The following is a 27,544-nucleotide window of genomic DNA, read 5'->3' on the forward strand; positions in this document are numbered from 1 at the left end:
TTGCTTGCCAGAAAACCGACCTTTTAGTGGAGATGACCTTTTGGCAAATAACTTCCTCACACAGCTCTGCAGTGTTGCTTAGAAAGGGAATGTTATCTAATAATGCATTTAACAGAACTAATTATTAGTTGGTAGCTAATGTCCTGTAACCAGGCAGATGTGTGGCTTTTTCCAAGTGTAGGAAATTACACCCTGGCATGTGGGTTCAGTAAGGACTGACTCACTGAGCATCTCCAGGAGATGTAAAACTTTTCCAGGTTTTAGTTCACACCTGAGACCAGCATATAGCAGATGTCATGCATGGGCACTAGAAAAGACAGGGGAAGTTGGTTGAATTCACCTTGGTGGAGGGGATTACAGGACACAGTGAGAAGTACTAGATAGAGTATGGACTGAAGAGAAATGGTGAAGATCTGACTTCATCATCTCCCTTTAGTTCATCTGAGAATAGGACCACTGTGTGACCAGTCTCATGCCTGTAGCTAAATAGTATGGGGTGAGAGGGCTCTAAGGATCTACAGTTTGAAGGGATCTTGTATACTGACTCTAGAGTTTGTTTCGTTAGCCTACAAAAAGGGTTTTGGTTTGGGGGCCACACCTGGTTCTGCACTCAGGAATCACTCCTGGTGGTTTGGTGCACCCTGTTAAATGCTGAGGAACAAAATAGCACCTTACCCTATGTTCTATCACTGGCTTCATCAACAAAGGGTTTTTTTATTGGGAGGGGGCACACCTGGTAGCACTGAAGGGTTACTCCTGGCTCTGTGCTCAGAAATCTCTCCTGGTAGGCTTGGAAGACCATATATGATGGCTGGGGATCAAACCCGGGTCGACTGTGTGCAAGGCAAACGCCCTACCCACTCTACTATCACTCCAGCCCCAACAAAGGGTTTTGAGTAGAATGAGATATGGTAGAAATTAGAAATATCAGAGTTCTCTTTGGCAGTAGTATTGTGAGTGAGTAAAAGGGTAGATTAAATGGAGAGAGTCAGAAAGTTGTTGGGATGAGTGAAATTGACAGTAATGGGCTTGAAAAAAAAAGATTTGGAAGAGGGAAGAAGTGTATTTTTTCTTTTTTAGTTTCTGTGTCACACAGTGGAACTAGAGGGACTGTCTGCAATGTAGGGAATCAAATCAAGGTTGGCCACATTCAAGGCAAGTGCTTTAATCCCTGTCTTCAGGAAGTGAATTTTTAGAAGTTTATAACTCATCAGTTTTTAAAGGGGCAACATGGTGTCAGGACAGAAAGAGTATAAATAATTCAGATTCTTAGTTTGGACACAACATTTTTAAGAAGTATAGGAGATAGGACAGGCCTGGAGTTAATTTCAGGATTTAGTTTTATAACAGCTTTCTTGCAATCTAATTCACATTAATCTGATTTACTGTATATAGTTAGTGATAGTGTTTGGGGTTGTTGTTTTGTGTGTGTGGGGTTTTTTTTTGTTTGTTTGGTTGGTTTTGGTTTTTTTTGGCTTACTCTTGGCTCTGCCATATTGGATGCTGGGAACTGAACCTAGGTCAGTTTCATGCAAGGCAAAGGCTCAAGTAGGTGTACTATTGCATTGGCTCCCAGAGTTTTACTTTTGGGATCACACCTGGCAGTACTCGGGACTCTGCAGTGCCTGGGAGCACACGTGGGCTCTAGCGTGAGAAGCCTTCATCCTAGTCTTTTGAGTTATCTCCCCGGGTACTGAGTTGTAAACTGTTCTATCTAATTCCAAATCTTTTATTTTTCATCCTTCTAGAAAAGAAATCTGTACCTATTATCAGTCTCACTTTCCACAACCATAGACAACTTTCTATCACTACAGATTTATCTATCCTGGATGTTTCTTTGAAGGTAGCACCTTCCAGGCAATTTGTGACCACTCTGGCTGGTTTAATGCAAGGGCTCAAGTATACGTGTTGGTAGGCAATGCTGAAGCTTGTCCAGGCCAATCTGGTGGTGCAGGAAAGCCCCCAGTGCTGCATCTGGAAATGCTTGTGGCACCATATGCTGCCAGAGATCAAACTGTAAGGCATGTGTCAGCAACCCTGTTTGATATCTCCAGCCCCTGGACACTTCTGATCAAAAGAATAGGATGTGAAACCTTTTGTGACTTGCTTCTTTTACTTAGCATAATGTTATCCAAGGCTCATTTATAATTGGGGGGGGGGGGGTTGCTCAGTAAGTAGTTACACAGCAGTGAGTAAAATATATAATTGTTCTGCCCTTGTGGGATTTTCCTATTAAGAGTGAGAAGTCGGGGCCGGTGAGCATCAAACGGGTGTGGCACCAAAAAAAAAAAAAAGAGTGAGAAGTCAGCCATAACTAAAATAGTTAAAGCAATGGTTTATTAATAAGTATTAGACCGGGCCAGGCGGTGATGCTAGAGGTAAGGTGTCTGCCTTGCCAGCGCTAGCCTAGGACGGACTGCGGTTTGATCCCCCGGTGTCCCATATGGTCCCCCAAGCCAGGAGCGACTTCTGAGTGCATAGCCAGGAGTAATCCCTGAGCGTCACCGGGTGTGGCCCAAAAACCAAAAAAAAAAAAAAAAATTAAAAATAAGTATTAGTAAGTCTTATGTTAGAGTAGTCTGGATGGCACATGAAAGAAAGGAAATCTCTGAGAAGGTGGCATCTGTTCTAAGATCCAAATTGTGCAAAGGAGCCCTTATCAAAATCAGGAAAGTGCATTTCAAGAAGAAAGCAGAGTTGTGCATAGTGCTCAAGAGAGAAATGAACTCAGTGTATTTAAGTGGGTTTTTTGGTTTGTCTGTTTGCGTTTGGGATTTTGGAGGGTTGGGGCCAGGCCCGGCAGTGTTCAGGGTTTACCCCCTTGTTCTGTACTCAGGGATTACCTCTGCTGGGGCTCAGGGAACCTTATGAGGTATCGGGCTCAAAACTGGTTGGCCACATGGGAGGCAAGTGCTTTCCTGATGTTCTCTCTGCAGCCCAGCTATTTGAGCCTGAGCTACCTGTGAAATGTTTCAGCTGACCCAGATAAAATTCCCAGATACCTGGGTACAAACACAATCTTGGGAGTCACAGCATGTTAGGAACCTGAGAAAACACTGTACAGCTGAGAGGAGGGCCAAGGAAAGATGTCCTGGTGTGTCCAAGTTTAGAGTGGACAGAGGTAGTTGAGTGTAAGAAACAAAACAAAAGGATGAAGTCAGAGAAAGAGGGGGAAGTGCTCTGAGAGGGCAAAGAGCATTGGTAGGCTGCCCAGAGAACAGCAGGTTGAGAACCACTGGCAACAGAAAACTACTCTGCAAGGACAGAGGACTTGATAAAGCCAGATGGCAACAGATTGTGCAGAGAGGCAGAGAGTATGTGTGATTGTCAAAAGCTGACATTCCTAAATAAATAAATCCTAAATAAAGGAATTTAGGATTCAGACACATTTGAAGTTGAGAATGGTTATAGCATATTTCTGTTCTAAGGTGAGGTGCAGAAGGCTGGGGAAATGACAAGCTGATGCCACAGATCCTCAGGAGAATAGAGAACCTTGCGGAGAAAGTGAACTTTAAACCAAAAGGGTCTGTTGTTACCAAAGTATTAGATGTGAGAGGGGAGGTAAGTAGCAAATGTAAATAAAGGCCAGTGCTTCCAGTGAAAAGTTAAGAAAGGTGCTAAGGTTTGAATAGTTGCTACAGAAAGGAAAAGAGAAAATAGTAGTTAGCTACACAGAAAAAACAGGAAATAGGTCTGGAATTCCTGTCTTTCTTGGTGGCTGGATTTTCTTTATACTGGTCCGACTGAGAAAGGATGTCTGTTCACGAATAGAGCCCGATGTTCGCTCATGTCTGTCTCCTTTAGCAGGCTCTAAGGTCAGAATCCTTGTGTGCTGAGTGCTTTGGAAAGTGCTAGGCAAATACTAGGTACTGCAAGTTGAATGAAGGATTTGTGACCTAGAATGATTGCAAGAGGCCCTTAGAAAAGGGAAGAGAATTGAAAGACAGATTTATTTCAAGTATATTCTGTGAAAATTTAAAATAAGGCTGTTTTGTTCATTTATAAGGAATGGAAATTTAAATATAGGAATTAAAGGAAATGAAATTCATAAATTTAAATAATAATCTAAATTTAATCTATATGGCAAATGTATCGTGCTCCAAAGAAAATGAAAGAATTTCTATTCTGTTTGTTTTCCTTTTTTTTTTTTTTCCGGTCACACCCAGCTGTGCTCCCGTTACTTCTGGCTCTGTGCTCAGAAATCTCTCCTGGCAGACATGGGGGACCATATGGGATGCCAGAATTTGAACCGCTGCCCGTCCTGGCTCAGCTGCGTGCAAGGCAAACGCCCTACCGCTGTGCTATCTCTCTGGCCCCATTTGTTTTCCTTTTAAGGGCCACACCCAGCAGGACTCAGGGGCTGCTTCTGGCTCATTACTCTGCTCAGGAATCACTTCTGGGGCTTGAGAGATAGCATAGAGGTTAAGGTGTTTGCCTTGCATGCTGAAGGACTGTGGTTCAAATCCCGGCATCCCATATGGTCCCTCGAGCCTGCCGGGGGCGATTTCTGAGCGTAGAGCCAGGAGTAGCCCCTGAGCACTGCCAGGTGTGACCCAAAAACCAAAAAAAAAAAAAAAAAAAAAAAGAATCACTTCTGACAGTGCTCAAAGACCATATGCAGTGCCAGGGTTAGAACCAGGTTCAGCTGCATGCAAGACAAGCGCCTTAACCCTTCTCTGACCAAAAAAATAATTTTGAAAGATTATAAATTTATGCCAAAATTTAAGTGCTGACTAATTCATCTGTGTAAATGCTAGTTTGTGTTCTAAGTACATTATATTTTAACCGAAGCAGTCAGAAATTGGTCTTTACCTTTAAGCTCTTGAAATCTGTACTACCTTTTTCACAAGCCCCTGAACACCAAAAAGTCACATTTCATCCTTTGCCGCATTGATACTGTTCTTCTCAGTCTTTCTAATTTTGTGAAATTCTCCTTTGTCAAATCAATGCTGGCATCAGATTGGATTAGTTTTATGTTGTAAAAAGATTGAATTTATTGAAGATAATTTGTTTTTAATCATTTTTATTTCTCCCCTTGAATGCTTACAGTGGAGCTGGACAAGAAGTAGGAAGATCATGTATTATTTTAGAGTTCAAAGGAAGAAAAATTATGGTAATTATCATTTCATTGTCAAGTTAACAGTATAGCTTTGTAGTAGTTAGGTGGTTTTTTTTGTTTTGTTTTGTTTTGGTTTTTTGTTTTTTGTTGTTGTTGTTGTTGTTGTTGTTTTTGCCTGGTATATATCTGTTTGATTCACAGAAAAATTTCATAGCTGGTAACATAGTCTGTTATAAATTTTGGTTTTTTGGTTTTAATTTTTGTCTGGGTATTTTATCTGTTTTTGTTTCTGATTTTGGGCCAAACCTAGCTGCACTCAAGACTTTAAAGCTTACTCTTGACTGTACTCAGGGATCACTCCTGGCAGGACTCATGACCATATATGGGTGGAGGTCATGAGTATATGGGGCATCAGGGATCAAACCTGGATCTAACAAGTACAAGGCAAATGCCTTACCTTCTGGGCTATCATCTGGCCCCCTAATTTTTGTCTATTCTTTGTTGTTGATTGATTTAAGTTAGGGGTGGCTACACCTGTCAGTGTTCAGGGATTATTCCATGCATGGAGGATCATGTGGTGCCAGGGATAGCACCCTGGCCTCTTGCATGCAAAGGCTGAACACTAGTTCTTTGAAGTTATCTCCCTGGCCCATTTTTCTCTATTCTAAAATGTTAGTGTAAAAAAAAAAAGCAGACATACTTCTTAATAATTTGAAAAAACATTGGATAATCCAGGAAGCAGTATTCCAGGATTGTGACTTTATCAATTAGTACCCCTAAATTATTGCTTCTTCAAACTTGCTCCTCTCTCCTGAGAGTCAAGTCAGTTTAACTCTCATCCAGCAAAAACACTTGTGAACTCCAGCAGGAAGTGCAGGCAATGCTAGAGCCCTTTTTTAGCCACTTAAACTTTTTTTTTTATTGTTGACCACTTAGACTTAAGTTAACATTAGGCTACTTACAGTGTTTCTCAATTATTTTCTGTCATGCCCCCCTAGGAAGAAGAAAACATTTTTTGTGCCCCCCCCAGCAACTGTAAATAGACATACAGAGACATAAACACTGGGCTTAGCTTTTTATGACAGTGTTTGCTAAGGTCAATCATGCCACCCATTACGGAGCCTCATGTCCCCCCCTGGGGGGCATGCCCCATTATTTGAGAAGCAGTGGCTACTAGAAACTTTTTTTTTTCTAGCCCTCTTTATATGTTCAGTGGTTCAGTTCCTTCAGTTCTTCCTTTTTCTGTACTTCCAATATTTTTCTGTTTTGTTTTGGTGCCACACTAACAATGGTCAGGCCTTTCTCTGGGCTCTGATCAGAGATTACTCCTGGCAGAGCTCAGTGGACCATATGGATGTTAGGAATTAATTCCAGGTCAGCCACGTGAAAAGCAAGCACCCTACCCCCTTGTACTATAGCCAGCTCTATTACAAGTTTGGGACCCCTAATCACTTTCAGAAGCAAGGAATAATCCATCGGCGCTGTCAGATATGACTCTAAAACTTAAAAAAGGTGAGGAGCCGGGCCAGAACAATAGTACATTGGGCATGGTGCTTGCCTTGCATGCTACTGACCCAGGTTTGATTCTTTGGCATCCCATATATCACTAGACACCTCGCCAACAATGATTCCTGAGCCAAAAGTTACCCCTGAATACCACTGGGTGTGCCCCCCCCCAAAAAAAACCCCAAAAGGTGGGGAGCAGAGAGATTGTATATAGTTAGCCCCAATTCAATCCCCAGCACTACAAGGAGTGATCCATGAGCACAGAGCAAAGAGTAAGCCCTGAGCACCACTAATTTTGGCCTCAAAATTGAAAAATAAGGGGCCGGCGAGGTGGCGCTAGTGGTAAGGTGTCTGCCTTGCAAGTGCTAGCCAAGGAAGGACCGTGGTTCCATCCCCCGGCATCCCATATGATCCCCCCCAAGCCAGGGGCAATTTCCGAGTGCTTAGCCAGGAGTAACCATGTGGCCCGAAAAAACAAAAACAAAAAAAAATTTTTTTTTTTAAAAATAAGATGTAACGGGCCGGGCGGTGGCGCTAAAGGTAAGGTGCCTGCCTTGCCTGCGCTAGCCTTGGACGGACCGCGGTTCGATCCCCCGGTGTCCCATATGATCCCCCAAGCCAGGAGCAACTTCTGAGCACATAGCCAGGAGAAACCCCTGAGCGTTACCGGGTGTGGCCCAAAAAAAACCAAAAAAAAAAAAAAAAAAAAAAAAGATGTAACAAGACAAAAGTTTTCAAGTTCATTTTGAATTCAAGCTCACTTGAATTACCTGTAGATGGAACTATTACAGATATCTCAGTTACACATTTTAGTCTGTTGAAAGACTTTTCATAAACAGTGTGTGAGATTGCAGTCTTATTTTCTTCACTTCTTGTAGCTGGACTGTGGGATTCACCCTGGCCTGGAAGGAATGGATGCACTTCCTTACATTGATTTAATTGATCCAGCTGAAATTGATCTCCTCCTCATTAGCCAGTAAGTTGAGTTTTTAATTAACATTCCTGGAGCTTGGGGGGGGGGGTTTGCTATAAATAAGCATGTTTTTACTAGGTAGTCTATTTCAAAAAACCAAGGAAGTACTCTATGTTATCACAGGTCAGAGAAATTTACTTATCTACTGTGAAAGAGATAGGATAGTTTAATACTTGGAGATTGTAAAACTTGGATTGTAAGTAAAGGTTTATTGTAAAGTATAGAATAGAAAACAATGGTGTGAAATTTGGAGAGTTATAAAACTTGAGACCAGGAGTCTCAAGTCTCTAATTTGTGTGCACCCTTTCATAGGAACTTGATATCTAAACAGTGACCTATTCTGTTTTCAGTCACTAATTCCAGTTTGCTGGAATTCTGGTTGCCAAGAGTAGTTTTGGGAATATTCTCCTTCTCTCTCTAATTTGTATGTCAAAACTACTTTTTATATCAGAACTGAATGTATTGATTCCCTCTGTCCATAACTACCCTTGCTCTTCTGAAATTGTCAGTATGTCGCCGTATGCAGGCTGGTGAGTAATAGTTTCATTGCATCAAATATGATGGACAGTGATTTGAAGGATTAATGGAATCTCTGTTTCTTTTTTAGTTTCCATTTGGATCACTGTGGAGCGTTGCCCTGGTTTTTACAGAAGACAAGTTTCAAAGGAAGAACTTTTATGACTCATGCCACAAAAGCTATTTATAGATGGCTTCTTTCAGATTATGTCAAAGTTAGGTAAATTACTTTATTCAGTTTTTACATTTTGGTGATATTTTTTAACTTATTATCCATGTGGGGCCGGGCGGTGGCGCTGGAGGTAAGGTGCCTGCCTTGCCTGCACTAGCCTAGGACGGACCGCGGTTCGATCCCCCGGCGTCCCATATGGTCCCCCAAGAAGCCAGAAGCAACTTCTGAGCGCATAGCCAGGAGTAACCCCTGAGCGTCACAGGGTGTGGCCCAAAAACCAAAAAAAAAAAAAAAAAAAAAAAAAAACTTATTATCCATGTGGTATTATTCAAGATTTTATGTTTTGAAATGAGGCACTGTTTATATTGACAGGTGACATTAACCCAGTCATTCAATAACAGCTCATTAACTACCATTATATACCCAGTCTTTAGGTTTGTATTTATTTTCCTGTTCTTCATTATTGTTGCAGTGACTAGGGGTCACACACACGCATAATTGTGATGCTCACCAGGGCCACACCCCTTTTTTGCCATTACGGTGCTTACACATGCCTGACTGATGGGACTGGTAACTGCTGTAGCACTGGCAGAGGTGATAAGACCATCATCAGCACCAGGAACTGAACTCATGCTGATACATTTGTAAGCAGGCACGAAAGCCTCTGAGCTACCTTAGCCCCAGGCCCTAACCTGGAAACCTCTATGTAGTTTTTACATTCTTTAATATCTTGATGATTTAAGTGAGTTACAGGGTATGATGTCAGTGTTCTAAAAATATAATTTTTAATTTTATTAATATTGAAGACAAACACATTATACTGTGGTATTCAGTGAAATTATACTATTTTATAAAAGCAAAGTGACTCTCTGAAATAAAACAGTTCCCTGGAGAAGATTTTTCCAGCTGCAGAAGGAACTGGAAAGGAAAATTTATTCTTTTTTTAGAAAATTTGTAATATCTTTATGATTCCCACAGCACAAAGTCTTACCCTTCTGAAATTTACACTTTAAAATTTCTGTTTTGGTTTTTGGATCACACCCGGCAGCGCTCGGGTTACTCCTGGCTCTATGCTCAGAAATCACTTCTTGCAGGCTCGGGAGACCATATGGGATGCCGGGATTTAAACTATTGTCCTTCTGCATGCAAGGCAAACACCCTACCTCCATGCTATCTCTCCGCCCCCTGAAATTTACACTTTAATATGTATATTCTAGTGTAGCTGACAACTTGCTATTCATATATATACAAACATATTTATAAAATATTGTTCATCCTTAAATAACTGTGTCCTCGACTCTTCCTATTAACCGATTTAATTTTTATATCACCTTCATTTACCATGAGTCTCCTCTCCAGGTAATGAAACCAAGCTCACAGAGGTTAGTTGATTCACCTACAATGATGGCCTCAGAAAAAGAGACCCAAGAAGTCTAGCTCTAGAGCTTGTACACTGAATCACTATTCTTTCCTGTCCTGTATTTATTTTTTACATATATTAGCTTAATTTTCAGGAAAAAAAAAAGTTATGCTAGACTCTAGAAAGAAATTTTTTTTATCCCATTGTGAGAATCTCATCTGTGGTTGAATGTAAGTTAGTGAATTTCTCAGAATTGTTGAGATGGAAAACAAAGGTTGAAAAATAATGTCCTAGATTGTTTGCTTCTTTTTTTTTTTTTTTTTTTTTTTTTGGTTTTTGGATCACACCCAGCGGTGCTCAGGGGTTACTCCTGGCTGTCTGCTCAGAAATAGCTCCTGGCAGGCACGGGGGACCATATGGGACACCGGGATTTGAACCAACCACCTTTGGTCCTGGATCGGCTGCTTGCAAGGCAAACACCGCTGTGCTATCTCTCCGGGCCCTGCTTCATATATTTTTTAAAAACGTTTATTAATTGATTGATTGATTGGTTTATGGGCCACACCCAGTGGTGCTCAGGGTTACTCCTTGTGCTGCACTCAGAAATTGCCCCTGGCAGGCTGGGGAACCATATGAGAAACCAGAAATCAAACTGGGTTGGCCACATGCAAGGCAAATGCCCTGCTTCATATACTTTGATGAACATCAAGCTTTGTTGCTATACTCACTGAACTTCTTTTTTTGGTAATCCCAAAGCTGGAGGAAAGGACATAAATTTTTTAAATATTCTAAATAGCATAGTACATACAATTTTAATAAATAGTTTCATGATTATACCATCCACAGATTATATTTTTGGTTTTGGGGCCACACCCAGCAGTACTTGGGGGCTCACTTCTGGCTCTATGCTTGGGGATCACTCATAGCAGGGCTCAGAGGACCATATGTTGTACTGGGATCAAGCCTAGGTCAGCCATGTGTAAGGCAAGCGCCCTACTTACTGTACTATCACTCTAGCCTCTATTGGTCTTTTTTTTTTTTTTTTTTTTTGGTTTTTGGTTTTTGGGCCACACCCAGTGATGCTCAGGGGTTACTCCTGGCTATCTGCTCAGAAATCACTCCTGGCAGGCACGGGAGACCATATGGGACGCCAGGGATTCGAACCAACTACCTTAGGTCCTGGGTTGGCTGCTTGCAAGGCAAATGCCGCTGTGCTATCTCTCCAGCCCCGGCCATTTCTTTAAGTTCAAGGATTTCCAAAAAGTCTTACCCTTAATTAATTTTTTTTGTTGGTATCTTTGAAAATTTAGTAACATATCAGCAGATGACATGCTCTATACGGAAACAGATTTGGAAGAGAGTATGGACAAAATTGAAACCATCAACTTTCATGAAGTTAAGGAAGTTGCAGGAATCAAGTTTTGGTGTTACCACGCAGGCCATGTTCTTGGAGCTGCCATGTTCATGATTGAGATCGCGGGCGTGAAGGTACTTGAACTCTGTCAGTTTCCTCCAACTGGAATTCACTGTAGAGCTTCATGCTATCCAGAAGCACTAGAGAAAATTCCGTAACGCTTGCCAAGTATCAAAACTCTGAAGCAAGGAGGAATAAAATTGATACTTTTTTCAGTTACATATCATAGTTTATACCTCAATTACTGTTCTGTATGGAGATTGAGAAAAGTAAAATACGCCTCTCAGAAATTTCTTTCACAACATCATAAAATTAATCCCTTTCACTATGCTCTTAGAGAAGTGAAAGGGGGACTGGAGAGTAGGACAGAAGTTAAAGCACTTGCCAAGCCTTATCCCCTGAGCATCAGCAGTTAGGAATGCAGTTAGGAGTAGTCACTGAACACTGCAGGATGTAGCTCAAAAACTGAGAAAGAAGAAATAAGAAAGAGACGGAGGGAAGAAGGAAAGAAGGAACGGAAAAGGAGAGAAAAGGAAGGGAGGAAGAATTGTGATTGCATTTAATTCTTATTGAAACCAATCCCTAAAGAAGGTGAGCTGCATGAGTAGAAGTGGTTAATCAAAAATTATCATTGCAGGGGCTGGCGAGGTGGGTGTCTGCCTTGCAAGCGCTAGCCAAGGAAAGATCGAGACTGCGGTTCAATCCCCCGGCGTCCCATATGGTCCCCAAGCCAGGGGCAATTTCTGAGCATTTAGCCAGGAGTAACCCCTGAGCATCAAACGGGTGTGGCCCAAAAAACCAAAAAAAAAATTATTATTGCAGTCATTTTTTTTTCTGGTTTTTGAGCCACACCCAGCAGTGCTCAGGGGTTACTCCTGGCTATGCGCTCAGAAATCGTTCCTGGCAAGGTCGGGGGACCATATGGAGTGCCAGGGATCAAACTTGGGTCCATCTGGTTCAGCCACATGCAAGGCAACGCCCTACTGCTGTACTATCACTCCGGTCCCTCATTGCAGTCATTTTTTGAATTTGTTTTAGATCACACCTAGAGATGCTCAGGATTTACTCCTGGCTCTGCTCAGGGACCATTCCAGGGACAATGCTTAAGGGACCATATAGCTGCCAGGAATTAAACCTGGGACAGTGCATATAGAAAAAGGACCCTATTGCTCTACTATATCTCTGCCCCCCCCCACAAAACAATAATAATAAAGAACATTGTAGAGGCCAGGGCAATAATATGATGGATAGGGAGCTTGCCTTGCATGAGGGGCATCTGGGTTCGATCCCGGCATCCCATATGGTTCCCCAAGTCCCTGCCATGAGTAACCCTGAGCACTACTCGGTGTGTGTGGCCAATAAAAACCAAAAATAAACTTTAAAAGTACTAATTGATGGGCCCAGAGCGATGGCGCAAGCCGTAGAGTGCTGGAAGGGCCACGATTCGATCTCCCAGCATCCCATATAGTCCCCCAAGCTAGGAGAGATTTCTGAGCGCATAGCCAGGAGTAACCCTCTGAGCGTCATCGGGTGTGACCCAAAACAAACAAAAAAAATTAAAAAAAAATACTAATTGAATCAAAAGCTGAAGGTATGGCATCTTTTTTTTTTTTAAGTTTTGTTTTGTTTTGTTTTGTTTTGTTTTTGGGTCACACCGGGCAGTACTCAGGGGTTACTCCTGGCTCTATGCTCAAAAATAGGTCCTGGCAGGTTCAGGGGACTATATGGGATGTCGGGATTTGAACCACTGTCCTTCTGCATGCAAAGCAAATGCCCTGCCTCCATGCTATCTCTCCGGCCCTTTTTTAGTTTTTTAGGTAGTTCTAATGATCAGCCAAATTGAGACCCTGTATAATATTGTCGTAATTTTGACAGCTGCTTATATATTAGAAAATGCTATACACCGAGCTGTACAATGTAATGTCTTTTTGTCTTCAAAGACCCAGAAATAAGCAGGAGAGTGCACAAATGCTAATCAGAAATTGCTTGGGGGACTATGCAGGATGCTGGTGATCAAACCTGGGTCGGCCTCATTGCAAGGCAAATGCCTTACCACTTACTAGTGCTCCGGCCCCAGGTCTAAACTTTCACTTGAAATTACATACATGCCCTCTGATGGTTAATTTGGAGGGCCACATCCCATGGTACTTGGAGCCACTTTCTACTCTGCTTAAAGGCTGCTCACAATGGTGCTTTGAGGTTTCAGACAGTACCAGGAATTGGACTCAGAGCTTTGCCTGCAAATTATGTTCTCCAGCCCACTGAGCTATCTCGCCTGTCTCCCTCCTTTGATGTTTTCTTTGTATTATTAGGCTAGTACCCCCATCTATTCCTCCTCGTGTCCTTTTCTTATGAACTGTCCAGAGCATTTTTACACATCATCTTTGCCAGGACTATCCTGGGTGTTTCTTGTTCCAGTTTTTTACATTACATATGTTAGACCAGGGGTCTCAAACTCGCGGCCCGCAGGCCATTTGCGGCCCTCCATACAACATTTTGTGGCCCTGCCCTAGAGGAATCTTTTTTTGTTTTGTTTTGTTTGGGTCACACCCCACAATGTTCAAGGCTTACTACTGACTTTGCACTCAAGGACCAACCCGACTTTGCCTCCTGCGGCCCCCAGGTAAATTGAGTTTGAGACCCTTGTGTTAGACAGTGTATGAATGATCACTAGACTTAGCTGTGACTTTGAAGTAGACACCGAATTGCACCTAAGTGTCATCAGTTTGCAGGTTCATTTTTTGTCAAGCTCAGATTAAGATTTCACTAGTAGGGGCAAGAGCTATAGCACAGCAGTAGGGCATTTGCCTTGCATGCAGCCAAACCCAGAACGGATCCTGGTTTAATTCCAGGTATTCCATATGGTCCCTTGAGCCTGCCAGGAGCGATTTCAGAACACAGATTCAGGAGTAACTTCTGAATTACACCAGGTGTAACCCCCCACCTCCCAAAAAAAAAGATTTCACGAGTAAAATGATGACTTTCAAAATCATGACTTTCTAATTTTACCTCTTTCACAGCTTTTGTACACAGGTGATTTCTCAAGACAAGAAGATAGACACTTAATGGCAGCAGAAATTCCTAATATTAAACCTGATATACTTATCATTGTAAGTACTGGTGTATCGTACTAAATGGTGTAATTTAAGCATAAATTTAATCTGTTGAAAAGGAATACCATTTCATATCCAAATCTGAAGTTTTATTTTAGTAAAAGTTTATCTCTTCTCTTTATATTACAGCCCAACTTTCTGCCAGCTCTATGTATGAACTCTTTTGGTTTTCTTTTGCTTTTGGGGTCCACACTCAGCGACGCTCAGGGGTTACTCCTGGTTATATACTCAGATATCGCTCCTGGCTTGGGGGACCGTATGGAATGGAACCGCAGCCTGTCCTAGGTTAGCGCATGTAAGGCAAACACCCTATCACTTGTGCCACTGCTCCAGCCCTATGTATGAATTCTTATCTAATGTTGGAGATTGTTGTTAAATTGATCTTAATTTGCCCAAATTCTTTTTGAGTTTTGGGGTTTTTTTGTTTTGGTTTGGTTTTTGGTTTTTTGGGCCACACCCAGTGATGCTCAGGGGTTACTCCTGGCTATGTACTCAGAAATCGCTCCTGGCTTGGGAGACAGTATGGGATGCTGGGCGGTCGAACCATGGTTCATCCTAGGTTAGTGCATGCAAGGCAAATGCTTGTGCCACTTGTGCCACCACTCAGCCCCCTGCCCAAATTCTTGAACTTCTTAGGTTGTGTAAAAATATTGTGACCCACAGTCCTGCCTTTTGACTCCTGGCACGTCCTAATTTTATGTGTATTTTACTTGTTTAATAGTTCTGGAAGTACAAAATCATTAAGTGCAGTAAATTTCAAAGAAAACCTTATAGTAAGGAGCAAATTTTAAAAGTTTGGTGCCAGAGAGGTAGCACAGTGGTCAGGGCATTTACCTTGTACATGGTTGACCCAGGTTTGATCATCGGCCTGCCAGGTGTAATTTCTTAGTGCAGAATCAGAAATAACCCTTGAGTGCCTCTAGGAGGGGCCCAAAACCCAATAATAAATAAATAAATGTTTTGGTGACAGTGAGTTGAGAGGTGAGAGAGAGAGAGAGAGAGAGAGAGAGAGAGAGAGAGAGAGAGAGAGAGAGAGAGAGAGAGAGAGAGAGAGAGAGAGAGAGAGAGAGAGAGAGAGAGAGAGAGAGAGGAGAGAGAGAGAGAGGAGAGAGAGAGAGAGAGAGAGAGAGAGAGAGAGAGAGAGAGAGAGAGAGAGAGAGAGAGAGAGTAGAGAGAGAGAGAGAGAGAAACGAACGCTTTTAGGGCTTGTGGTATATAACAAGTACTTGGTCAGAAGTGGAAGAACTCTTGTTTCTTCTTCACCACCTTGACTATTCGAGTAGAATGGACTTGTACCCATTATGTCCTAAATATACAACATGTGAGTTAATTGAATTTGGCTCAGTTGTGTTGTTGTTGTTTTTTTTTATCGTTTGGGGGCTATACCTGGCAGTGAGCTGAGGGCTTACTCCTGCCTCTGTGCTCAGAGATCACTCCTAGTGATACTCAAGACCATGTGTGGTGCAGGGGTTCATGCTGGGATGGGCTGTATGCAAGACAAGCACACACCTTAATTATTGTACTATCTGCAACCCTGCAAAGCAAGAATATTTCTCGGTTTTTTGGGGTTTTTTTTTGTTGTTGTTGTTTGTTTTTGGTTATGGTTTGGGAACCACATCCAGCAATGCTCAAGGCTTACTCCTGGCTCTGCTCTGAGAAATTATACCTGGCAGACTCAGGAGACCACATAGGATGCCAAGGATTGACCCTGGATCAGCTGCATGCAAGGCAAGTGCCTTACCCGCTTACTATTTCTCTAGCCTAGGAAAGTTTCTCTCAGCACCAGGAGAAAAGGGTATTTTCCTGATATCTGGTACTTTTGAACAGTACTTCAAAACTTGTCTTTGCTTATGAATCATCTAGTAGATAGTATTTATCTAGTAGATAGTATTCTCTGGGTCAGATAGCCTGAGTGAACTTGACACTTTTTTTTTGGGGGGGGGGAGTCACACCCGGCAGCACTCAGGGGTTACTCCTGGCTATATGCTCAGAAATCGCCCCTGGCAGGCACAGGGGACCATATGGGATGCTGGGATTCGAACCACCATCCTTCTGCATGAAAGGCAAACGCCTTACCTCCATGCTATCTCTCTGACCTCAAACTTGACACTTTTAATAGGCTCCCCTGAATATGGACATTCTTAAGCAGAATTGTAAGAAGCCATATCTAGTGGGCTGCAGACATAGTTAAAGGGTTAAAACACTTGCCTTGCAATATAGCTGCCTACTTGATCCCTAGTACCACATATAGATCCCCCAAGCACCACCAGTCACTTCTGCACAAAGTCAGAATAGCCTCTGAACACCATTGAATATGGCCACAGTCTCCTCAAATAATAATTATTTAAACAAAAATAAATATTTATGATTTATCAGAGGTGGGAGAGATAGTTTTCCAATTTCTGCAAAGTACAAGTTTTTGGGGGAGGGTTGGGTTTGGGGTCTTGGTATGGGGTTTGGGGGTCTTGGTTTTGGTTTGGGGCAACACCTGGCAGTGCTTTGCTCTTGGCTTAGTGTTTGGTGTTCAGGGGTCACTCCTGGTGGTATTCAGGCGACCATATGTGCTTCTTGGAACTGAAGCCAAGTCCAGGCGTTTGGTCTTTGGTCTACACCTGGCAGTACTCAGTGGTTAGCAGTCCTGGCAGGCTTGGGGAACCATATGATATGCCAGAGTTTGTTCCCGGGTAAACTGCATTCAAGGCAAATGAACTCTAGCTCTGCTCCATATAAAAGAAATATTTTTAGTTTATTTACTGATTGAATTTTCTTTTTTTTCTTTCTTTTTTATTTTTATTTTATTTTGGTTTTTGGACCATACATAGCAATGTTCAGGAGTTATTTCTGCACTCAGGAATCATTCCTGGCAGGGCTCAGAAGACCATCTGGGTCAGCCGTATGCAAAGCAAGCATCTTACCTGCTGTACTATCTTTCCTTATTTCGTTTTCTTTCTTTATCTGTGAGCCCACAGCCAGTAGTGCTCAGGCATTATTCCTGGCTCTGCACTCAGAAATCACTTCTGACAGGCTTGGGGTACCATATGGAATTGAACCCGGGTTGTCCACATATAAGGCAAATAAATGTCCTGCCCACTGTGCTATCATTCTGACTCCAGTCCTGATTCAGTTTTCTAAAATGTTCTACTACTTATCCAGATCCAAAACTTACTGGTACTTTGTTCTTTCTACTTACAGTATATGTGTTCAAGTCAATGTCACATTCATTGTGAAATAAATTACAGCGCCTCTGCACTTCACTTCGACTTTCCTTTGGGAATTGTCCATCTTCATCTCACACTTTGTGTTTTTTAGGAATCTACTTATGGGACCCATATCCACGAGAAGCGTGAAGAGCGAGAAGCGAGATTCTGCAACACTGTTCATGACATTGTGAACAGGGGGGGCAGAGGGCTGATTCCTGTCTTCGCCCTTGGAAGGGCTCAGGAGCTGCTTCTGATTTTAGGTATATCTCTATCTATCTATCTATCTATCTATCTATCTATGTATTTTTCTATCTCTGTCTATCTGGTTTTTTTCTTGGTTTTGGGGTCAAACAAGACAGCACTCAGGGATTACTCCTGGCTCTGCACTCAGAAGTCGCTCCTGGCAGGCACAGGGGACCATATAGGATCCGGAATTTGAACCAGGGTCTGTCCTGTGTCGGCCACGTGCAAGACAAATGCCTTACCGCTGTGCTATTGCTCCAGACCCTCTATTTATTTATTTTTGAGAGACTACCAAAATCTTAGTTTTTGACAATAGGAGGGTCTTTTAAATGTATGGTCTTTCAGAACTGCAGTTTCAGCATCTAAACTTCAGAGACCAAAGTATTAGTAAGAGCCCAGAAAAACAGTGATTAACACACTGCAGCTGGGACTATAAATCGTCAGTTTTACTGGTTGCTGTTAGCATCAGAAGTCTTGGTAGCCAGAAGCCAAGCTGTGCCAGAAGTGTTCTGTCTGGGGAAATTAAAAAGATACAGAAAATATTGCCAAGTAAGAAAGCTCATTATTTCAATGTTTTTAAAGAAATATCTTGTTAGGGGCTGAAGCTATAGCACAGAGGTAGGTGTTTGCCTTGCATGCAGCTGACCCAGAATGGACCTGGGTTCGACCCCCAGCGTTACATATGGTTCCCCAAGCCAGGAGCGATTTTTGAGTGCATAGCTAGGAGTAACCCTTAACGTCACCGGGTGTGGCCCAAAAACTAAACAAAAAAAAAAAAAGAATAAAAGAAATATCTTGGGCCCGGAGAGATAGCACGGTGGCGTTTGCCTTGCAAGCAGCCAATCCAGGACCAAAGGTGGTTGGTTCGAATCCCGGTGTCCCATATGGTCCCCCGTGCCTGCCAGGAGCTATTTCTGAGCGGACAGCCAGGAGTAACCCCTGAGCACCGCCGGGTGTGGCCCAGAAACACACACACAAAAAGAAATATCTTGTTAGTAAATATCACCTCCATGCTAACTCTCCGGCACCCAAAACACTTGTTTCACTTATAGCTGACACCAGTTCCATTCCCAGTACCACACGGTCACTATGCAGCCAAAAGTGAAAAAATAAAATACAGTTTGCTGCAATTTATATGAAACTGGAGGGTATCATCCTGAGTGAAATAAGGCAGAGGAAAAAGAACAAACACTGGATAATCTTTTGTTTGTTTGTTTTGTTTTGTTTGGGTCACACCCAGCAGCGCTCAGGGGTTACTCCTGGCTCTACGCTCAGAAATCACCCCTGGCAGGCACAAGGGACCATATGGGATGCCGGGATTCGAACCACCGTTCTTCTGCATGAAAGGCAAATGCCTTGCCTCCATGCTATCTCTCTGGCCCCAACACTGGATAATCTTAACTCAGTCATGGTGTTCAATATACAAAGCCTAGATATAGACAATATCTATTAATAACAATGTGTACTAAACTCTGGGTACTAACTGTGAGTACCAGTTTAGGGGGGAGTTGGTGGACAAGACATGACTTGGACATATGGGGGCAGGAGCACCAGACACATATTATTTATAAGAACTTGAGGCAGCACAGAGATTAAAGTACTTGCTCTGCACTTTGCTGACTCTGGTTTCATCCCCCAGCATATGTATGATCCTGAGTACCGCTAGGAGTGATCCTTGCGCACTACCAGATGTGATATCTCTCAAAAAGATTATTCACTGGGCTAGAGAGATAGTGCAGCTGGAAGGCTGCATTCCTTGCATGTGGCTCACCCAAGTTTGATTTCCAGTACCCCTATATAATCCCCCAATCTTGTCAGGACTGATTCCTGAGCACAGAGTCAGGAGTAAACCCTGACTCTGCCCAGAAATCAAATATAACTCAGTATAAATGTCTACCAAATCTGTTTGTTTGTTTGTTTGTTTGTTTTGGGCCACACCCGGCGGCGGCGCTCAGGGGTTACTCCTAGCTGCCTGCTTAGAAATAGCTCCTGGCAGGCACGGGGGACCATATGGGACGCCTGGATTCGAACCAACCACCTTATGTCCTGGATCTGCTGCTTGCAAGGCAAATGCCGCTGTGCTACCAAATCATTTTTAAAATATTTAACTCTTGGGATTCTGATTATACATTTATTGGTTTTATAAAGTTTAATTAGTAAGTACCTAGTTAATTTTTCTTGAATTTATGAAAATATGATTATATGTCTTTGTTTTGTTTTTTGGGCCACACGCAGCAGTGCTCAGGGGTTACTCCTGGCTCTGCACTCAGAAATCATTCCTGGTGGGGCTGGAGCAATAACACAATGGTATGGCATTTGTCTTGCACATGGCTGAACCCAGGATGGACCTGGGTTCAATTCCCAGTGTCCTATATGGTCCCCCAAGCCAGGAGCAATTTCTGAGCTCATAGCTAGAAATAACCCTTGAGCTTCACTGGATGTGGGCCCCCCCCCCCCCAAAAAAAAAAGAGAAAAAAAATAAAAGGAATCATCCCTGGCAAGCTTAGGAAACCCTATGGGATGCTGGGGATCGAACCTGGGTTGGCTATGTGCAAGGCAAATGCCCCACCTGCTATGCTATCACTCTGGTCCTTAATTGTGTCTTAATTTATTTCTAAGTTGTCTAAATTATTTTGATATGCAGCAGTGCTCAAGGATTACTCCTAGCTCTGTGCTCTGTCGTAACTTCTGGTGGTGCTCAGGGAACCATATGCAATGCTGAGGATCGAACTAAGGTCAACTATATTAGCAAGGCAGGCACCGTAGTCCCTATATTTTGTTCTCAGCCCCAATTTTTTGTTTATCTGTTTCATTTATTATGTCTATTTCTTGTAAAAATCTCTCTAGATGAGTACTGGCAGAATCACCCAGAACTCCATGATATTCCAATATACTATGCATCGTCTTTGGCCAAGAAGTGTATGGCAGTTTACCAGACCTACGTCAATGCCATGAATGACAAAATTCGCAAACAGATCAACATTAATAACCCCTTTGTTTTCAAACATATTAGTAACCTCAAGGTGAGTCTTTGTTCAAGAAGGAAAAGGATGAATAAAACTCAAAATCATTAGTAGTAGTCTTCAGTTGATTTTGTGACTGAATGCTTTGCTAAAGGATTCAGCTGACATCACTATTCAGGAAATAAAAATAGAGCAACTAGTATTCTTTTACTTACGCGATTTTTCCTTTGTTCAAAGTTTCCATACAGTTTCAGTATTATATAGCTTATATTTATTTTGTAATAGAAAGGTCCTGATGGCAAAAAAAAAAAAAAAATACCTTTAATTGCATGGTCTTTTTATTCTTTTTAAATCTCATTTTTTTGACTGGCACTGAAAATTCTTCATAAAACATTTTTCTAGGGCTAGAGCGATAGCAGTGGGTAAGGTGTTTGCCTTGCATGCAGCTGACCCAGGGTCAGTCCCTGGTATCCCAATTAGCCCCCTGCCAGGAGTGATTTCTGAGTGGAGAGCCAGGAGTAATGCCTGAGCTCCACATGATGTGGTCCAAAAACCAAAAAAAAATAAATTTTTCTATTGTTTCTATTGATGTAACCAGTTTTCAACCGATTTAGGATATTTCTTCTCTGCATATGCTTTTCCCACCTGGGTGGGAAGAAACCTCTAAATTGGTCCCCTTCCCCCTAGGTTCTCCTAGGGGTAATTGTTCTCCACTCATTGGGCTGGTCCTTTTCTCCCCAATTAAGTCCTTGGGTCTAAGAGACTTCCGGTTTTAGCGCCACATTTAGCCTGTCTGTCTACCTGTGCCCTTTTGCCTGATTGCAGACAGCTTGTAATGGAAATTCCTGAGCCTGTTTTAATCTCCCTAAACTGATGTGTCAGCTTTGCTTTCAGACTCATGTTCCCCAGTCTTTCCAGGATTGGGGTATGAGGCTTCCTCTACATGTTTCCATCTGTTAACTTTTCTAGATAGTCAATAAAGTCTGACTTTACTAAAAAAAAATATGCCTGGTGCCAGAGAGATGGTACAGCAGCTAAAATGCTGCCTTGCAAGTGGTTGGTTCAGGTTCAGTCCCTAGCACCTGATATGGTCCCCTGAGTAACTACTGAATGTAGTTCCAATACCTACCCCCCAAAAAGTTGTTTAGTCATAACAAAAACAGATTGCCCCAAATCATTTTAGTTATATGTGGTCTTCAGTTATAAGTAAACTTGGTGCTTTAAGTTAACTGTTTAAGTTTTAGAGCTAAGTTTACCCTAGAAACAATGTTATTCTTTTTGGTTAGAGAAGAGCCCAAAATACAAAATATTCCTGAAGTGCAGCTATGCACAGCAGTTGACTCAAATGGCCTTTCCACTACTTATAATGGATTTTGAAGAACAATATATACAGATATCAATTTGTTCGCTGTTTTTCCTGTCTTATTTGGAACTTGAACATTGGACTTAAAATATTTCTTTAAAATGTTTCATCAGACCCTTTATGACAATAATAGTTGGAAATTATCATTCTGGACAAGAACTGGGGTGCTGAAAGGCGATAAAGGGGAATAGCAAGAAAAAAAAGAGAGAAAATAATATCTATCATAGAGACAGAGAGAGGAAGAGAGAATAGTGTCTGTCATCGAGGCATGGCCAGGTAGTAGGGGACAGGAGGGAAATGGGACATCAATGGCAGAAGTGTGCACTGGTGAAAGGATGGATGTTAGAACACTGTATGACTGAAACTTAACCATCAACAACTTTGTAACTGCATATCATGGTGATTCAATTAAAAAATGAAAAAATACATTAATTTGGTCTGAGTGATGTTAGTGAACTAGAGGGCACATGGGCAGATCCTGAGCACCACTAGGTGTGATCCAAAAATTAAAAAACAGAAATGCTTACTAGTTTTGCCAAGTCCCTTTTGTCTATGTGATTAACCTTTTTTACCTTTCACTATTCTTGAGAAATAATAATACTTTGCCAAACCTTTGTGTTCCTGCCCCTATCAGAGTATGGACCATTTTGACGACATTGGGCCCAGTGTGGTGATGGCCTCCCCCCGGCATTGATGCAGAGTGGCTTGTCCAGAGAGCTCTTTGAGAGCTGGTGCACTGATAAGAGAAATGGTGTCATCATCGCAGGGTACTGTGTCGAAGGGTACCCTTGCCAAGGGTCAGTCATGAACCACTGTGCTGCACCACAGTCAGCCCACAAGGGGGCCAGCACCCTGTTCTTTAAATAGAACAGGTTTTGTTTTGTTTTTAAAGAGGACAGAAATGGCTCCATGGAGATGGTCATAAAGCAGAGGAATTAGGCAGTTGTGGGCACAGTTTGTGAAGCAGTCACCTGCAGTTTGTAATCGTGTGCGTAGAAAGGTGGCCATTTGGGACCAACACATGGATGCTCCACCTAGTGATGTGATTTATTCACAAGTAATCTCATGAGAAGCTTGTTTGGGTTGTTTGCCTGTATTCCTAGTGTTGAGAATGGTTGATGCTAACTCCTAGTAACAGACATTGATGTACAAAACTTTCGAGTCAGTTTCTAAACATCAAGCATCTCAGAATCTTACCTCTATCTAATTGATGACTTTTTTTATTTTAAATACAGTATGATTTTGTGTTGTGACAGTTTTAATTTCCTTCTATAAATATTTTGACAATAGTGGCTCTTTACTTAAAGTAGATTACCAAATTAAAAAATACAAATTTCACATTTAAAAAGTGATCTATTTTCAAAACAAGAGAATCATTGGGATTACGAGTTTGTCTTTCTTATTATAAGAGTTACAGCTTCCGGGCCTGGAGAGGTAGCACAGCGTCATTTGCCTTGCAAGCAGCCGATCCAGGACCTAAGGTGGTTGGTTCGAATCCCGGTGTCCCATATGGTTCCCCTTGCCTGCCAGGAGCTATTTCTGAGCAGACAGCCAGGAGTATTCCCTGAGCAATGCCGGGTGTGGCCCAAAAACCAAAAAGAAGAAAGAAAAAAAATAAGTTACAGCTTCCTGGCGGGGAGAGAGCTCAAAGGGATGGAGCGTGTTCCTTGAGCATGATAGGCCTTGAATTCCATCCCCGGTTCCAATGACACCCCCTCCCCCCCCAAACATCTCCACATGTGACTGGGCCTACCAATGAGTCATTGAATTTATACATGTAAACCAAGCAGACCCCTTGTTATCACTGGTAAGGCCCCTATTTAAAAAAAATAAAATAACATATGAGAGGCTAGTTAGATAATATAGTGAGTAGGGTGCTTGCTTTGTACGTGGATTTGATCTCAAAATTTGATCTCAAAATCTGACCTGGATTTGATCTAAAATATCCATTTAGTCCAGAGTTCTCAAACTCATTTACCTGGGGGCCACAGGAGGCAAAGGTCAGGGGTGATCCTTGAGTGCAAAGTTAGTAGTAAGCCTTGAACATTGGCGGGTGTGACCCAAAAAACTAAAACAAAACAAAACAAAACAAAAAAAAAGATTTCTCTAGGGCAGGGCCACAAAATGTACAGAGGGCCATTTGCGGCCCGAGGGGCTGCGAGTTGAGACCCCAGATTTAGTCCCATAAGCACTGCCAGGAGTAATCTCTGAGCATCACCTGGTGTAACCCCTTATTTAAGGAAAAAACATCAAAAAAGCGGAGGGTTTGGGGGGGACTGGAGAGATAGCACAGCAGTAGGGCATTGCCTTGCATGCAGTTGATCCAGCATGACAATGGTTTCGAATCCCAGCATCCCACTATGTTCCCCCCCCCCCCCCGAGCCAGCCAGGAGCAATTTTTGAGTGCAGAGCAGGAGTAACCCCTGAGCTCTGCCGGATGTCGCAAAAAAAAAGGGGGGGGGGCAGAAGCCAAAGTGATAACCCAACAGGTAGGGTGTTTGCCTTGCATGCAGCCAACCTGGATTCGATCCCTGGCATCCCATATGATTCCCTGAGTCTGCCAGTAGTAATTCCTTAGTACTATCAGGTATGGCCCAACAACAAAAAATAGACAACTATTATAAGAGGGTGAGGAAATAGCTCAAATACATGCATATGCTGCATGCAGGATCAGCACCCCTCTATAGTCAGTCACCCTGCTGGGAGCAAACTCAGCATGAGCCAGGAGGGTCCCCTGATTACCACTAAAACAAAATCAAATTTAAAACTTCAAGTTATACTTGTCATTTGACACTCCAAGCATATTAAATTTTAGCTAGTCTGCTTACTTTACTGCCTAAATACTAGCCTAAATAAGTATTTGCAATTTACTTATTAATTGAATGATGTTTACTATCATTTATTTATTTAATCAGTCATGTTTGCATGATTTGTGTCGCTAAAAATCCTAAATTTGGCGACCATAGATGGTACAGCAAGTAGACATTTGCTGTACATGCAACTTGAGCTAGGTTTGATCTCCGGCGCATCCCATATGGTATTCCGAGCACTGCCAGGAGGAATTCCCTGAGCTTAGAGCAAGGAGGTAAACCCTGAGCATTGCCAGGTGTGGTCTCAACACAAAAACAAACAAAAAAAAATACTAAATTTGACATGATTTATAGGCTGTATAAAAAGTGACAAGTATACCCATCTCTAATTGCATAGTTTTTTGGTTGGTTTTTTTTTTTTTTTTTGGATTTGTTTTTGGTTTTTGGGGTCACACCGGCAGTGCTCAGGGTGGCTCCATGTCTCAGAAATCACTCCTGGCAGGCTCAGGGGGCCATATGGATGCCAGGATTCAAACCAATGACCTTCTGCATGAAAGGCAAACGCCTTACCTCCATGCTATCTCTCCGACCTGTTTTTTAAATATTTTTAATTTTGGTTTTTGTTTCTTCTTTATTTTTAACAGCATATCATGTCTGAACCTGAAGAAATCACGACCATGTCTGGACAGAAGTTACCATTGAAAATGTCGGTTGATTACATCTCTTTCTCTGCTCACACAGACTACCAGCAAACCAGTGAATTTATTCGAGCTTTGAAACCTCCTCATGTGGTTAGTCTGGACCTGTCTGATAGTGTTAAAGGAGGCTGGGGAAAGGTGCTTTGCAGCAGCCAAAATCCAAGTCAAATACTATCTTCTATTTAAAGTAGTTTTGTTCGTTTCTGGGCCCACACCAGGGAGTGCTCAGGAATCACTCTTGGTGGGACTTGGAGATCATAAGTGTTGTTGGGGGTGGGATTAGGTTCAGTTGCATGCCAGGCAAGCACCTTTTCCCTGTCCTGCCTCTCTGATCTCTAATAAAGTATTTTAAACAGAACACTTGGAATTAGATCTGACCTAATTTACAGTTCGCCACCAAGTGCTTTAATTTAATTTGCTTTTATTTATTATTGATTTTTAGGCCATACCTGGCGGTGCCTAGGACTTGTTCCTGGCTCTACACACAGATCACTCCTGGAGGGGCTGGGGACCACATGAGGTGCCAGGGATAAAACCTGGGTCAGCTATGTGCAAGTCAGACATTCTCCACACTGTACTATCTCCCTGACCCAAGTGCTTTCATTTTAAAGGAAACAGTGTGCTTTAATTTTCTCTTTCACATTATTGAATCTACCACCAAGGTTCACTCTTCAGCACTACTGAGTGTGGCCCAAACCTTTCCACCCCAACCCAAAATAAACAAATAAGAAAAGTTAAATAGGGGCCGGGCCGGTGGCGCTAGAGGTAAGGTGCCTACCTTGCCTGCGCTAGCCTTCAACAGACCGCAGTTTGATTCCCCGGCGTCCCATATGGTCCCCCAAGCCAGGAGCAAATTCTGAGTGCATAGCCAGGAGTAACCCCTGAGCATCACCGGGTGTGGCCCAAAAACAAAAACAAAAACAAAAAAAAAAGAAAAGTTAAATAGATGTGCATTATGTTATGTAGCTCCTTAGACGTGTGCCTTTATGTTCTTAAGTTTTGTGTCATTAAAAGGCTGGTATTCTACTTTGATAGAAGTTGAGGGAGGTTCAGGCCAAAATGATTGCACAGTGGTAGGGCATTTGCCTTGCACATGGCAGACCTAGGAGAGACCGGGTTTAATTTCTCTGAGCCTGCCAGGAGTGATTTCTGAGCACAGAGCCAGGAGTAACCCCTGAGCACTGCCGAGTGTGGCCCCCAAAACAAAAAGAATTTGAGGGAGGTGTAAGCTGAAAAGAACCCACAGTATTTCTAATTGAAGGACACTGTGGGGCTTGTTGGCAAAGGAAAGAGGTAAAACACATTTCCAAGTGTAAGAGTAGCTGGAACCAAAGGCTTTATGTTGTTTTTTGTTTTGTTTCATTTTGTTTAGTTTGGGCCACACCCAGTGATGCTCAGGGATTACTCTTGGCTATGCACTCAGAAATCGCCCCTGGCTTGGGGACCATATGGGATGCTAGGGGATCAAACTAAGGTTCATCCTAGGTCAGCGTGTGCAAGGCAAATACCATACTGCTTGCACCACCACTCTGGCTCCTATGTTGGTATTTTTATTCTATCAAATTTTATGTATTGGGGCCGGGTAGGTGGCGCTGGAGGTAAGGTGTCTGCCTTGCAAGCGCTAGCCAAGGAAGGACCGCGGTTCGATCCCCCGGCGTCCCATATGGTCCCCCCAAGCCAGGGGCGATTTCTGAGCACATAGCCAGGAGTAACCCCTGAGCGTCAAACGGGTGTGGCCCAAAAACCAAAAAAAAAAAAAAAAAAAATTTTATGTATTGTGATACAACGTGATTTAGCATTGGCACTTTTACCCCTCACCCTTCTCATCTCTTTGTTGTTGTTACATATGACTAGATGCACACTGGAGTGATAATACAGCAGATAGGTGCTTGCCTTGCATGCAGCTGACATTGGTTTAATCCTGGTATCCCAAATGATCCCCAAAGCTAGGTACCACTAGAGGTGATCCCTGAATGCAGAGCCAGGAATAAGCTTTGAGCACTGCCAGGTTTCTTTCCCCACAAAAAAAAAAAAAAAAAAAAAAGAAAAGAAAGAAAGAAAGAAAAGAAAGGGGAGGTTCATTTTAGATGTTGACTCAAATAATGGAGATCCTGAGATCCTCAGCACCACTTGGCCTGCTATCCTTGGCCAGGT

At 42.5% G+C, this 27,544-nt stretch overlaps 1 protein-coding gene across 1 annotated transcript in view; it reads left to right on the forward strand.

Moving 5' to 3' along the window:
• Window positions 1-27,544, forward strand: part of CPSF3 (cleavage and polyadenylation specific factor 3) — a 45,297-nt gene that overhangs the window by 675 nt on the left and 17,078 nt on the right. Inside the window, 10 exon segments of the mRNA XM_049784554.1 lie at window positions 5,050-5,113; window positions 7,444-7,541; window positions 8,146-8,274; window positions 10,897-11,074; window positions 14,021-14,110; window positions 17,423-17,573; window positions 20,404-20,579; window positions 22,517-22,564; window positions 22,567-22,683; window positions 25,337-25,483. Coding sequence (XP_049640511.1) covers window positions 5,050-5,113; window positions 7,444-7,541; window positions 8,146-8,274; window positions 10,897-11,074; window positions 14,021-14,110; window positions 17,423-17,573; window positions 20,404-20,579; window positions 22,517-22,564; window positions 22,567-22,683; window positions 25,337-25,483 — 1,198 coding nt within the window.

This window comes from Suncus etruscus, chromosome 12 (genome assembly GCF_024139225.1).
Source record: "Suncus etruscus isolate mSunEtr1 chromosome 12, mSunEtr1.pri.cur, whole genome shotgun sequence".
NCBI classification, from domain to species: Eukaryota; Metazoa; Chordata; class Mammalia; order Eulipotyphla; family Soricidae; genus Suncus; species Suncus etruscus.